This window comes from Lemur catta, chromosome 2 (assembly GCF_020740605.2).
Source record: "Lemur catta isolate mLemCat1 chromosome 2, mLemCat1.pri, whole genome shotgun sequence".
Classification (NCBI taxonomy): domain Eukaryota; kingdom Metazoa; phylum Chordata; class Mammalia; order Primates; family Lemuridae; genus Lemur; species Lemur catta.
This window is the reverse complement of record NC_059129.1, coordinates 120,837,939-120,853,309: the sequence shown is the minus strand read 5'-3', so window position 1 is coordinate 120,853,309 and position 15,371 is coordinate 120,837,939. Positions and strand designations below refer to the sequence as shown.

The 15,371-nt window shown below is 34.6% G+C and overlaps 1 protein-coding gene across 1 annotated transcript in view; it reads right to left on the bottom strand.

Annotated features, from left to right (window-relative positions):
* Positions 1–15,371, bottom strand: part of EYA4 (EYA transcriptional coactivator and phosphatase 4) — a 241,911-nt gene that overhangs the window by 117,886 nt on the left and 108,654 nt on the right. The window contains exon 3 of the mRNA XM_045544398.1: positions 251–300. Coding sequence (XP_045400354.1) covers positions 251–300 — 50 coding nt within the window. The remainder of the gene's footprint in view (positions 1–250; positions 301–15,371) is intronic.

The window sequence follows — 15,371 nt, the reverse complement described above, 5'->3', positions numbered from 1 at the left end:
GGAATAGCTTTTCAAGTATTTCTAGAGATTTTTCTACTATTCTTTAAAATGGACTTCAAATACAGTCCTTTTTATTAATATTATGATTAATAATATTTTAGCTGGTATAACATATAATTTCCATAAAGATCAGTTCTCAAAGAAGCTCAATATTTCAAAACACAGTTCTATCTGATGTATAACATCTTACTAATTCTCCAAAATTGCAGTTTCTTTCTTAGTGGAAACTTGGCCTTTATTTTAACTATACCTGGAATTCTGAGGTTCTGAAACATCTGATTCTGTGCACGTTTTCTTTACCTGTAAGAAAAGAGTACTAGTTATTTTCATATGAAAATACAACTTCCTCACTCAGGTTCGCACACTTGTTAAACCTAAAGTGGATACAGCTCTGTTCACCAAGACCTCTATAAAATACTCCCCACATTTTACAGCGGCAGCATGCAGTACTAAATAGCATATTTCATTATTATCCCATGAACAGCTGCCAAATGCACTTCCCTGGACTCCATTAGTATGTAAAATGTTCAGCTAAAATAGCTGGGGACTAGCCTAACTAGGAACAAAGAAACCAAAGAACCAGGTTTCCCACTTAGGAATTAGAAAGCCATACTGTTCTCAATCCACTAAGAAACATTTTTCCAATTGATACTGCTTGTCTCCCATTAAAGCACACAATAATAAACACCAGGTTCTGGGGCAAAGCACAGTGTTAGCTAAAATGTTTATAGATTAATTTTCATTTTCTCAATTGAATGGCTACATGTTTTCTATATGTCTCAGCATATTAAGTTTAGGCATTGTTTCTTACACACATTTGCAGTATATTTTGCAAACTATATTTCAACTCTGTGGTTTTTAACCCCCAAAAGGTAAAGAATGAGAATAATTTTTACTTCTAGGGCATAGGATTCATTTCTAAAAAGAAGTATGTAGTACATCCTCTAAGAGAAAGTAAACCACAAATCCATAGCTTTTCACAACTTCAAGCACAGATACCTATGTCTGATTATTATGATCTTAAAAGTACATTATATGCAGAGTAGATTCAACTTCAAAAATCCCTTAGTTAATACGGAAAACATACAATGAACATTTATAAATGCATTATATATTCTGGGTATTCATGTTGCTATAACCCACCCATGGAACCTACAGAATCTAAGGAGTTTTATATTCTAATACATGGCTTGGAAGCAAATAAAAGTCTACTGAATATATACCATGGGGCACACTTGCATGATGCGAATTGCAGTAAGAATGGTACCACTTAGAAGCAAGTTTTGAATTTTGAAGATACAGCATTGTCTTTCCAGCTCACAAAGTAATTTTTTCCTCCTCTTTTCCAGAAAAATACTTAAAAAACCAACACACATAACCTCCTACACTTTCAAAAATCTCTATCTTTTGCTTTTAGTTCCAAGCCTAGACATTTTTATAATCTGGGAAATCAATTATTTTCTTGAGTAACTCTATAGCCTCTTTTGCATCCTGTGTATATGTTTACATAATATTAAAATATTAATAAAACTGATTAGAGAAGAGATTGTCATCCTGTCTTATTACGTAATGTGTTCTATGCCCTTAACATGGTACTCATTACCATGAGATAGAAGAAGCAAAAAAAAGATTTTCAAGAGTAATTAGTTAAAAAAAGAAAAAAAGGGAAAAAGGGAATATTTTTCTTAAAATGTAAACATAAATTTCACTACAAAATCCACAAAAGTTTTACGTCCATTAAATTTGTCCAGGAAAAACAAGAACTAAAAGAGAAGGATATCATGAGAAAAGAACCCTTCCTTCCCACTGGTTCTTTCCTGTGATTTATCATCAGAAACTATATGAACTGCCCAGTGAATACATGGAAATCACTCCAAAATGAATGCCGCCTTCCACAAGACCATGATGACTCAACCTTGGAACTGACTGAAGAAGCTCTAGACCACCACAAATAAACTAGACATGTCTTCCCACTGAGAGTTAGAGTCAGATAAGCTTCTTACAGTTTAAAACGATAGAATGTTTCTTCTTTACTATCCATGGCTTTCCAAAGCATAATTCCCCAAATAATATGACGTTCTGACTATTTTGTTTTATTCTCAAAGTAGTAACTGTAACGGCAGAGAACACATCTACTGATTTTTGCTATCTAGCACCCACAGAGTCCCAGGCTTATACCTAATGCTTAATAAGCATGTGATGAAAGAATGAATTAGATATTGTCGGAGTTATGCATTCATTAAAGTGGTTATTTTTAGGAGTGTCATTTGTTCATGGTCAAATGAGGGAAGAATAATATTTAGTATACCATGACTACTGTTGAGGAGATCTATCTAAAGTGTTGTGTGTGTTCAAAGGACAAACAACCCCAGCCAAAGGAAGATGGAGAAGGCAACAAAGGATGGGACTTCTGAACCGAGTCTTAAAGGATACAGGCCTCAAAGACTAAATTTGGAGATTGGTAGTTATTTCAGTGTCATGAAGTTTACTAGAGGAACCAAATTATGAAGGCTTTATACACGGTAAAGATTTGGGAATTTAACCTTTGATCAATGGAGACCATTGAAAGGTTTTAAGAAACAGACTGGGTAGAGGTGAATGGTATAGAAGACAATGTGGAGTGGGACAAGGTGAGGGCTGAAAGTCAGGTAAGAGCCCAATGCAACAAGAGGGATAGCAGAAGTTCCATAAAGGCAGAGATGGCATTGACTTTGTGCAGCACTGCATCCCCAGCCTTGAGTGGGTTGTCCCCAAATACTAGTTTACTAAGTGAAAAATTCAGTCTATCAATGAGAGATAGGGAAGACTGAAATTAAGACAGGATATTTTTGACAAACTAAATTTCTGAGGCAGACTTGACAGAATATTGCAAGCGACTGAAGCAAAGTATTAAGTGGAATATAATCTGATCTTTCGATCTGTCCTTGAAAAGAAATTTTAGACATACTAAAGACAAAGAAATGTTATTTTATAACATCTTCAAACTGCTTCAAAACCTTATTTCTAAATTAACGGAGAGACATTAAATGAATCATATTAAGAAACACATATTTATAGTGTCTTAATCATGGAATTAGAATCCAAATGATAGTTTTACCTAACTTGAAGATACTCTCCCATTTGAGAGATCATTGACATTCATTAAATGGCAACTGCTGAACCATATATGCTACAGAAGAAAGAATATATTTACAAAATGTATGGAACCTACTGTCTTCAATGACTACCAATTTACTTTCTATTTATTTATTTTTAGAGATGGCGTCTTCCTATGTTGCCAAGGCTGGAGTGCAGTGGCTACCCACAAGCTCGATTCTGGTGCACTCACTATAGCCTCGAGCTTTTGGCTCAAGTTATCCTCCCACTCCAGCCTTCCAAGTAGCTGAGATCACAGGTGCACGTCACTGCACCTGGCTTACTTTTGAATTTGTTTTGAATAAAATGGAAACAAATAGGCCAAGAAATGAGGTGGAATTTCATGCCCAAAAGTTAAATCCAAGTCCTAGTTCTCCTAAGACACTTGAGATGGGCAAAAAATATACCAAGAGGGGAAGGATGCTGTACTTACATAACATAAAGTATACTTTTTAAAAAATAATAAAGAATGTGAGATTTGTTACTGAGAAAAATTAATACATTCAATGTATGGAAAAGATACATAGAAAATACTGTCATCTCTAGAATCTTCTCCATTATAACTATTACATTCAAGTATAAAGATCATCTTAATTTTTTTTTCGTATTTTCTAACCACTAGATGCTTTGAAAAGCTTACAATCTTTTGAGGAGAAACAGAATTAATGCATAAAAAAGTTTGCAAACAAGTTTCTTTTATTCTATTCATCTTCTAAAAAATCTGGACTCAATTATCCCAATTATTTTCTGCTTAATCTTGCTGTTTATAAATGCTGAAACATTACCGATAATAAAAATGTAGAAAGAATGGAATAACATAAGATGACATTTTCAAAAAATCTCTTTTGAAACTCCAATTTTGTTTGAAATTAACATTAATGACCAAGTCTTAGAACATAATATACAGTGATGATAAAAGATCAATTATGCAACTGTAAATCCGAGATGACAACTTCAGAAATGAAAGTTTGCTGATATAATGAATAATTTATTATACATATTCTTATGGGTGGGAAGACAATATTTATTTCTTCACTGAACTGTGTAGTGAATATAATGTAAATTAGATTTGAATGCATTATTGCTTAAGGAAAACATGGATAAATAAATAGATATAAAAAGAAATTTTTTTCAAAAATGCAAATTATGTTGTAGATTATTGCATGCCAAACTCTTTGTAAATACTGAAAGTGATACAGAATTACTGTCAACAACAATTTAGACTTGTCAGCTTTGTTTGTTTTTCAAATGTGAATACTTTAACGTGAAACTGACTCAATATTTATTTTAAAAAACTGTAATATATCAATGCCTAGAGTTTTGTACAAATGTACATTTTATAAAATGTTCTTTATAACTGGGTTGACTAAAATCATTGTAAATAATTCCCTGATAAAGCAGAACAGTATCTAACTTTAGTTACTATTAGGTTCTGATTTAGTAAAAATACTTCCTGAAATATCAATGCTATGTGATATTTTTCATATTTTCTAATACTTACAAGTTGGTAATATTTGGATTTTAAATTAAATAATAAAATTTTTAAAGTATTTTTAGTAACTATTCCAGCTTTATTGTAAGAATGTAAATTACATTTTTATTTAATACATCACAATTGAATGGCCATTATCACACTGATTTTTTTTTTAAATTTATAACCAAACTGATACATTGTAATTCACTTCTTGACTTTTAAAAACTCAAAACTTAAAAATCTGTGGAACACAAAAGTTGTCATCAAGAGTTTTAAAAATTACATCTATGTTTTAATATGTCCACACAAATTTGAGAGGATTTTCAAGGAAAATAAAATGCCATTCTGCCAAATGGTGGTCAAAAAAAATTAAAGTTTTAGAAATAAAGTGTGTAAAAACCTAATTATTAAATGATATAAAACTATTTTTATGAAGTGTCTTTTTCCTTAGAAAGAAAAATCTTGTAAAATTCATATGTTTCTGAAATCCTTTTCACGGAATTAGGAAAGTTTCTTTATTCCTTCCTTTTTTTTATTATAACCCTCTTCAACCTCTTTATCATTCCCTACCCAAGCATCTCCGTGGCAACACCAAATGTCAGTTTCCAAAAGTCCAACCCACCATTTATTTATTATAAAAGAAGAGAACTCTACTACATCACTGAAGTCTGCATCTACTTCCATGTAAAGAAAAACTTTCACAACCCTCCCTTAACTGCAACACATCAAAGATACAATTGAAGATTCCATTTTGTAGTGCAACAGTAGACAAAATAAACTATAGATTAAGAAGTGTTAGAAGATTAATAAAAATCCACCACCAAAATCCTGAAGTAGAAATTATTTCACCCCTGTAGTATTGGGCTGTCAAGGGCAAAGATCTTATTTGATTTCTGGCCTTTAATACTGGGGCCTCCCAGGACCCTGGTTTGGGGGAGGGAGGTTAGACAAAATTACACACAAGGGAGGAATTATGTTTTAAATGGAAAAAATCTTATAGTCTATAACACTTCATCAAGTACCACTGTCACAATGGCTTTCAAATTATTTGAGAGTTCACAGCAAGGTTGAATACATTTAAAAAGCAACTTAGCAACAATAACACAGGAAAACAAAGCACAATTATTTATGTACAGCACATAAGTATTAAACCAAATGTCAAACTGTATTAACCTTTAAAATTCTAAAGCACATTTTCTCCTTAGCTATGCCACAGTTCTTCGTCACCTGCCAAATGCCACATATACTTTATACATTATTCAGGAAAATTTCAAACTCCTTCTAATGCTGTTTTTTTATTGTTACCCAACAGGGCAAAGGTATTTAAAATGCCACAAAAGGAACCATAAGATGCCTTAACATATCACATTACAGCTCATATGAAACTTTCCCCCTCTAAGTTGGGAAATGAGAGTCGATTGTCCAGTCATAATACTATGCATAAATACTATAGGTAAGTGTTAAAAGGATTTTTTTCTTACAAATGAGCACTATGAACACCTAAAGAGGTGTTTCCTCATATATCTTGATCTCCTTTATACATTTTGTTTATGTTTCTTTGAAGTCCTGGGTGTCACAAGAAAAATAGAAAAATTCTGTACAATATATTAGAACAACAAAAAACCAAAGTGAAATATTCTATTCTGAATTAAGAATTATTGCTTAAGGTACATAAAGTTAATTTGAAAGAATGCACTGCAACTAAATTAAAGTCGCTGACTACTGTGCATCCTCACACAGCACCAGGAAAGAATAATTCCACTGCTATTACATATCAAAAACTTTAGCTTTAGATTTTCCTCTACTAAAGCGAAGATTTATGAATTCTCACAAAAAAATGCTTTAAATGTAATCTTAAGAATTCACTCTACTCTCCTAAATAGAGAAAACTTCCTAATGTTTTTGGCCACATCTTCTACATCTTTCTGCTTTTTTTTTTCCTTTTTAAGATATTGGAATGTTTTGGCCACAAGGTTAAGAAAAACTTCCCCATTTATCATGACCTGCCAAGCACAACAGGTCCCTAGACAACCCAGTGCTCTACCACTTAACAAATGCAGCTCATCTTGGTCATTAAACTTCAAAAGAATTTGGCCACAGGCATAGATTAGATATCATATGTTTTAAAACATAAATATCAATCATTGTGTAATGTACTAGTGCACTTAGCATCATTTGCCTATTAGGTATAACCAATAACTAACCTTTTCAATTTGAACAATAATTGACTATAAAGATAGTCTGGCTTATCAATATAAAATTGTTGAATTTATTTGCAAAAGTTTCTGTTAAAGTTTTTCTGGGTTTGTGTGCGTGTGTGTATAACATATGTATATATATAAAATATATAAGATTATTAAACAATATATAAAAACTCTAATATGTCCAGTAGTAATCACTATAATGCCTAGAGAAAATTTAAAAATTCTTTAACTTTAAAAACATATTAATCCAAAGAAAACAAAATTTTAAAGGCAATTTTAAATTGAACAGCATGCATCTATAGATTAATTTATATAAGCTAAAATATTTCTGGAACAGCATGTTGATAAAATAAGAATATAGGACAACTATACTTTTTAATTTTATAAATTTTATATTCTTGATCTTCCATTAAAAGAGCAACTTTTATAAAGAGAAAATTCAGAGATGTTGGCATCAAGTTCTTTATTTTTAAAATTAAACTTTATCCAATAAGAAAAAAATGTATTTTTAGCATGCTGCACTTAATCTGGCATATTTCACAACATTGTAGCAACATTTTTGAGTTTTAAAATCTATCGTAAAGGAGTTTTATACTAAATCTATCTTGTATAACCATTATTTTATAAAGCTTTTTATAAAGCTTATAAAATCACCTTTCCTCAGGTTTTAATCCTAAAATGAAATTATTCAATGGCAGAGTTAATAAAACATAGTCTGTAGCATAATTTACACATTAAAAACCACAAATTATGTGATTTCTGTTTAAACAGATTTTCTATCAAATTACAGTAACAATTTAAATTCCTGAAAATTAAGAGCTTAAGAGAAAACAGTTCCATGTGAAATATTTCACACATATAATAAATATGTGGCAAGAAGAAACAGCTTCATTAACCGTGTATTTTTAAATGCAGTTTATGACTTAGATGAAAGTAAAATTTAGTTAATTTCACAGTTTTTGTGGCCCTAAGTATTTGTCTTTCATAAACAATTAAATACACTGTGTATTCTAAAGATAAAATGGATCCACATAGTAGGAAAACTCATGGGTTAAAGAGTAAAAGAATTATAGATTAGGTCTATCTGTAGTGAAGGTCTCATTCTAGGTAAACCTAATAAATAATTGAGATATACTTAGGATTTCTTCCTCTTTGACCTCAATTAAAATGGCTGTCTGAGAGCTGGTTCTAAGGACAATTTATCCTGGTTTCCTCAATACACACTTATGAAGTCATCTGGCTTTTCTATTTCTTCAACAGCTACACTAACCTCTAAAATTGGCTTGTACCATTTCCCCAAAGCAAAATGTATAGTTGCACCTAGACACACACAACCACCTTCTCTATGGGGTTACTACAAGATCAAAAAGTTAGATCATAAAATTTTGAAAATGCTAACGACAGTAATTTGTAAATAAACTGGAGGAGGAAAAAGAAAAATCAAAGTAGAGGTAAAAGATTGGTCTCTTCGTCCTTTCCCTTGCCCCCAAGAAGTTATAACTCATACTATTGTATTGGTATTGGTGTTTGCTCTTTTGGCCATTTTTGACAAGTAATATTTTAGTAGTTTAGTAAACTTTTGGCTAGAAAACAAACAAAAAGCAAAATAAGGCAGGGCAACATCATTATTCAATTGCACAGTAATTCAGAAAATAGTAACTGCAACTCAGAAAAGAAGCAGGAAACTGGATACTGCAGACTGATGTTCAGTAGACCCTGAAAACCAAATGGGAAAACTTATTGGCTGGGATAATTTATCCTCCCTTTCTTCAAACAGGTTTCCTAAACAATCTAATTCTGGCAGTAAATCAGTTTTCACAGATACTTAGAATTAAAGGATATTTTCTTGTCCTGAATTGTGTTTGTTTCTCACAAGAAGAATAAAATAGTGCCAACATAGCAAATCTTCCCTCAGTTGTCTTGAATGAAACAAATCTTTAAGATATCGTTACTATCCTGACAATTCACCCACATCTCAGCCCTTGATGCAGCAAAACAGCAATTTACATTTTCTTCTTGAGATTCAAAGATACAGACATGTATTTAAATAATTTAAACCAAACTATACTAAAGGCTTCCACATCAAGGATTTAAATCAAAGTACACACTCAAGTACACATCTAAATAAAGGTAAAACCAAAACCTGAGATTTTTTAAGAAGTTAAAATTAAATTTGATCTTACTATTTTAATTCTAGGAAAAAAAAATAAAGTTCCAAAAGTGTTTGGAAATATTTGTTCTCTTAAAAATATTAAATTTCTATCACTTGGGTTACTACATTTCAAATCTAATAAAAAACTCAAACTCACCACAAAATTTGAAAACAAATTACACAGGAAAAAAAGGCCTTTATTTAAAAAGCTGGTATTAGGTTTTTAAAATCCTTCAGCATGCACGACTGGGGGAAAACTCCTTAAGGTTGACTATTAAAGTTGTGTACTGAAATGTAATCTATTAATTATCAATTATTATGTTACCTGCATTTATCCCACCATTAACACAATGTAATTGCAGTAGTTGAATTTTATGAAGTGAAAACAAAGTGTATTTAAAACTTTAAAGATGAACAGATTAGAGATTTTCTCTAATTGACTGACTTGCTCAATTCCTATGTCCACATTTCTTCTATCATCCTTGTGCTAAAACTGCAAAAAAATCCAAACAATTAATTTTAACAAGAAAAATATTTTTCTCTGAGATAGACTCATGCCTATACTTAAACGCATGACTGCCCATATAACATAAAAATAATGATATTGCTTCAATCAAAAGCTAAAGGCAACTTACCTCATTCAAAGCCCAAAAAGCTGAAACTTATTCCAGTTGTTTTCGGAAGTGAGTTGTGTGTGTGTGTGTGTGTGTGTGTGTGTGTAAAGTTCAACAGCCCATTCCAACCCGCAGTGTCAGTAGAATGAAATCTAGTTTGAGGATTACAGAATGCTCTGAGAGGTTTATAGTCTCTAACCAACACCCAGGTAGCCTTATAAGCACCTTGCTCTGGCGTGAATCCCCAGGCTCCAGGAGCGGTGTCGCTATGTAGGTTAACTAAGAGGAGACCTGGATAGTAAGCACTCTTGGCTCCGGCCAATGGCTTTCCGCGCCCTTCTGTTTATAGTAAGATGACTTGCTGTCAGGGGTCACCCTTGTCAACAGCTCCTGTCTTTCAGTGGGATCTAACATACAGCGTTTATCCTGAGGTGCTTCTAACGAAGCCACATCTCCTGACTCCTAAGCTCTATTAACCCGCTGTCACGGTGAAACATTCACAACCCACTGCTGTAACTGCTCAAAGGGTTCAACCTCTGCATTAAATTTTCAAAAAGCAGATCTTACTTTAAATTTCTTTTAAAGTAAAACATTTCTGTAGGAGAAATATTTCGTGGCAAGTGAATATCAATAAGGCTGGTACTCATTTAAAATCCCCAACTAACATTTTACATTTTGGTTTGGTTTTGGTTTTGGTTTCTTTGGTTGAAAGACAACGCATGTAAGATTTCACTTGCATTATTACTTCACTTCAGAAAGTACAAAACTTTCTTTTCCCCTTAGATTCACATGTATGTCGACAAAATGGAAAGATAATTCAGGCATTCTTATTTAATTCCTTTTGCATATATTTTCATTTGAGGTAGAAGAAGGAATGAACACAATTAAAAATGCTCACACAGAGGTTATCATTTTATGTAACATGTTTTCTAAAATAAAGCCTTTCTATGTACATAACAAAAGAGGATGGATATGTTAATTTCTAATGGAATAAAAAGGAACCAAGAATAGCAAATTCAAGAGATAAGGATAATGCAATAAGTCTATTATCTGACATTAATGTTTTCATAGTTTATGAAAAAGGATTAGTTTCCTTAAAGAAAACAGTGTCATGCAACTTTCACCTCTCATCCCTCTAAAAATATGTCTCACGGCTCTCAAAAGAAAGATTAAACTTACTTCATAAATTCTTCATACAATATTTCAATCTAGCATTTATAGGCATTAAAGGATTACTGCCTCCAATTTGTTTATATAATTCTGAGATTATTTCTTTTTCTTTCGTTTTTCTTCATCTTTACAGTTTGGCTCTAAATGATACAGTGACTTACAGGCAGAGAGTAAATACCTCATCTGAGTAATGTGTGGCACAAGTATTTCTTCAAGCAGTTTTCATTTTCAAGGGAGGAACCAAGGGAAAAGTAATTTACCTATTTCAGGCTTGGGCAGCAGGGCAGAAAGGAGCCCCAGTGGCCTTAGGAACTGAAGACGGCGCTGTCTCTCCACTAGTGTCGGCTGCTTCTGCTGCTGCTGCTCCGGCTGTGAAACTGGGTAAGCGCGAAAGCTCCACCTGTAGCACGTGTTCAGCCCAGGGTTTGATGCCACTACACAATTTTTAAATGACAGAGAGCTGCTTGACTCTATCAAAGTTCATAAAATGTGTTGATTATTTTAGGGTGTCAAAGATCCCATTTTGACAGATGCAGTTCTTTGTTCCTTGGACAGTTAGGATCACTAAAAGTAATGTCTTTGCAGCCAAATCTTCCCAAAGAGAGTTTCTCGAGTATTGCGGTATAAATGTGACATTTTTTTTTAACTTCAACAGAATAGGCTTGTGAAATGGCTACTTTCCTAACAGATAAGTCATTCAATATTTTCTAAACACTTATAAGCTCAGGAAACATTCACTGAAGCAAAATATATATCTGTTCCTGTTACAATAGAGACCCAGTGAATCATGCCTAAAACTCTGAGGAAGATAAAATAAGTTCTCCATGCATTAAAGAAGGCTTTTTGAATAGTAATTTTCTTTCCCAATCTCAGAGGTGAGGACGGGGGCAGGGGGCGTGGGGGAGGATAGGAGGCAGGGACAACAAACAAAGTGTAGTAAAAACTTTGTAAATATAAACATGAAAACAAACGTAATTTGCAGTTTCCATTCTTGAAGAGTACAAATAACTATAATTTTTCTGATGAGAAACATAATCTTTATCTCAGTTTGCATCAGGCCCTCAAAGTCTTCCTAGAAACATAGAGGTAAATGAGATACTTTTACTTTATATTGTTTTAAGTAGGAAAATGGCATAGATGATTTTTAATAACATCTTAAGAACAGAGATTATTGGGATACCTTCTGGTTCCAGTATACCACCACCAACTATAATATTAATAATTATATGACCTGGAAACAAATATATAAGCCGTTCTTTCTAAGTGTCAGTTTCCTCCCTGTGAAATGAAGGTTTCCATCTCAAAGTGTCAAGGGTATAGTATTTATTTTTCAGTGTAAACCACATAGTTTGGAAGACTCCATCTAGCAAATGTATTTCATGTAAACCTAATTGTTTTCATTAACCCATGCTTAAAATCAAGCATATAGTTGTCAATCAATGCTGCTAATTATGACATACTGTAGGTACAAATGAGTTAATAAAATAGCCAAAATCAGAGGAACTAGATATTTTTAGAAGCCAGTAGAGCCTTATTATGGATAAATGCTTGGTTTCTGTTATGTTGTAGAATATTGAACATGGCAACCTGGTTTCCAAAAACTCTACACAGTCCTTTTGATTCTACTTTTCAATGATTTAACTGCAATCAATGAGGGGCCCGCCCTACATTCTGATAGAAGTGAAGCTATTGTGAACTGCTGACAGCTGATACACTAAATAGCAGAGACTTGCACATTGTCAATGCTACACTGGCATTTGCATGAATATCCTTCAAAGTAATATCCAAACCAAGATTAAGTTTAGTCAGTCATGATATCTGCTAGGTTTAGTAGAAATCATGCTATGTAATTTTTTTTTAATCAAGAAAATAAGTCAGTTACTGCAGTTTCATGGGATGTATCCTTTATATTCCCCTTGGCTACTTGCTCTCCATAACTTGCAGCACGGGGTAGGTGCTTACGTATTCCCTGTTCTTCACATCTTCTCTCCAAGACACGCTCTTTTGTACATTGTATAGTAATCTACCAAGCACCCTTCGCCTCCTAAATTGCAAAACACCTCCAGGCTCTTTTACAGCATTTCTTGCCACTTTTCCTTATTGGCTAATTAACTAGAGACAGCTTTCTGAACCATTCCAAGAAGAGATATTTGAAATTAAGAGATAAAAAGAGCCAACATGGGAGAACGAAGGGAAAACTAAAAGTACAGTCAGATAATTCTGAAAATAACTGAAAAGCCATAGAGAAAGGAAAGAATAATAATTTAAAATTTCTGTATGTACAATAAGCTCCTAAATTGCTGGTGTGAAAAAGACCACGTGCAATCAAAACTAAACATCCACCACAAACCATAACAGGTTCCTTAGCCAGGTTATTGATGTGGTATCTCCGTTAGAATATAAAATCCAAAACCTAAGAGCCTATTTTTAAATAAACATTCAACAAATCATGTCCATGCCACTGCATAAGAAACACCATACAGAAATCAATGCAATAATTCTATTTGCTATTTGCTCAATCATCTTCCTTCTTTTGAATTAAGGCTGACAAACTCAAGTACATTCAGGAGCCAAGTGGGTTACTGGAAGGAGTGAACAGGTCAAGTGGATGTGGGGCTATTGGCCAATCTATGACCTGTCCCCAGTCATTCAAATTCTATACCCCTCTTAGATAATTCATCTAGTTTCATATGTCTTAAATACTATCTATTTACTGTAGATTCCCAAATTTTTATCACCACCTGAGATTCCTCCTTTGAGTTCAAACTCTCACATTCTCCTGCCCCATTTATATCTCTGTAGAAATAATCACAGCCATATCAAATTTTAACATGTCCCATGCTAGGTTCTTTATTACTTCTTCACCAATCCTGTGTGTACTATCCAGTACTTTTCATATAAATAAAGCCAGAAACCAGAGTCACTGAGTCCTCCCTTTCCTCACACTCCATATCTACATTCATCATCAGATTTAGTTGATGCAGCCTTCACAACATGTCTCCAATCTGTCCGTTTCCCTTCTCCTCCCTAGCCCACCCTCCAGGTAAAACCACTGTCATCTCCTATGTGGATTACTACAGTAGCCCCCCTCAACTGTCTCTCTGCTCTAAAACTGTGTTTTCTTAGATTCTGTATTTGTCTATGTGGCATCCATTTATCACAGGGCCAAATATATTGACTATGTTTTCTTATTTCCTGTATTCTGATGCTCTGGCATTTGTGGCCTCACTGACTGGGGAGAGACTGTCCTCCCAGGGCTACTCAATTCTCAGAGACAGCAAAGGGCTAGCCTGGGATCGGGCTTTTCGTATGCAAACTGAGCAGTCCAGAGACCACACCCTCAGCCATCTCTTTTATCAGCCACACACACACACACACACACACACACACACACACACACCAAATCAATATTCCCCCTGCCCTAAATCACCCAGGGCCAGGTAATAGACAACTATGAATCACCCCTACAGCCCAGAGCCCACTAAAATTATTCAAACTAGCCAATCCTAAGCTGTTTCTCCTGCCCTTGCCTTTCCCACAGAAACCCCAGTAAAGGCTCTGGCCTGGCTTTCCCCTCCTCCTGCCTCCTGACCAGACCTGGCGTTTCCCCATGTGGCCCTTCATGGCGTGGCATTCCCTCTCCTCTTGGGAACTGTAAGAACTAAAAACCTTTTCTCAATGGCTTTGGCCAATTCGTGTCACCACTCAGTCAACCGCCATAAATTAAAATCCCATGGAGACAATTGACACTGTCTCGTTTTCTAGTATTAGCTCTTCTATTTGTTCATGAAGCAGCTAGAGCTATCTCAACACATAAGTAGGCATCAAAAATTGTGAAAGGTCTAAGAAAATGTTACTCTACTTGGAAGCTAACACGGCAGCCAGCCTCAGCTTCATGGATGCTGGAAGGCGTGAGGATCCAGGCTGTAAGGGTACGGGGCTTAGCAGTTTACTCAACCAAATGATCAACAGCCTTATGATCTGGGGTAACTTAATCCAAGAAGAAAATTCACGCTGCTGAACCAGAATCAGTTTGAATCCCTATTCCACCTTTTGGCCAGGCTGCCACCCAGAGGGTGTACTGAACAGATTGGCCCCTGGGTAAGTATTAGGAGAAAGACAGACTCATGTCTAGGAATGGTCAGGATGCTATCCCAAACAGTTCTCTATAACCTCTCACCCCTTCCATCCTGATCACAACCAAGCAAGAGGCCCAAAGGAGGATGGTCCCTAAATGGGGCCAGTTGTACTCAGTGACCAAACTGTCTTACTAATGGTGTACACCAGGAGGAGGTTAGGGAGGCAGAGTTTTAAATCATTTTGACTGGACTTTAAGGAGGCTGGTCCAACATTCAACAGTACAAAATGCCTGTGTATGGCAGGGAGCATGGAAAGGCCATCACATGTTTTGACTATCAGCCCTGGCTTCTGCCATAAAAGGTGCACCATTGTCAGGCCACAATGTTGTGGCTGGATTTGGCTAATTGGAATGGGCCAGCAAACCTCCAACCTGATAATGTGTCAAGAGCAGTGTGTCGCCACCACCCGTTCCAAGAGGGCTTCAATGCAGTCGATCCATCTCATCGAGACAAACTGCTCAACTATTGGCAGGAGTCACAAGT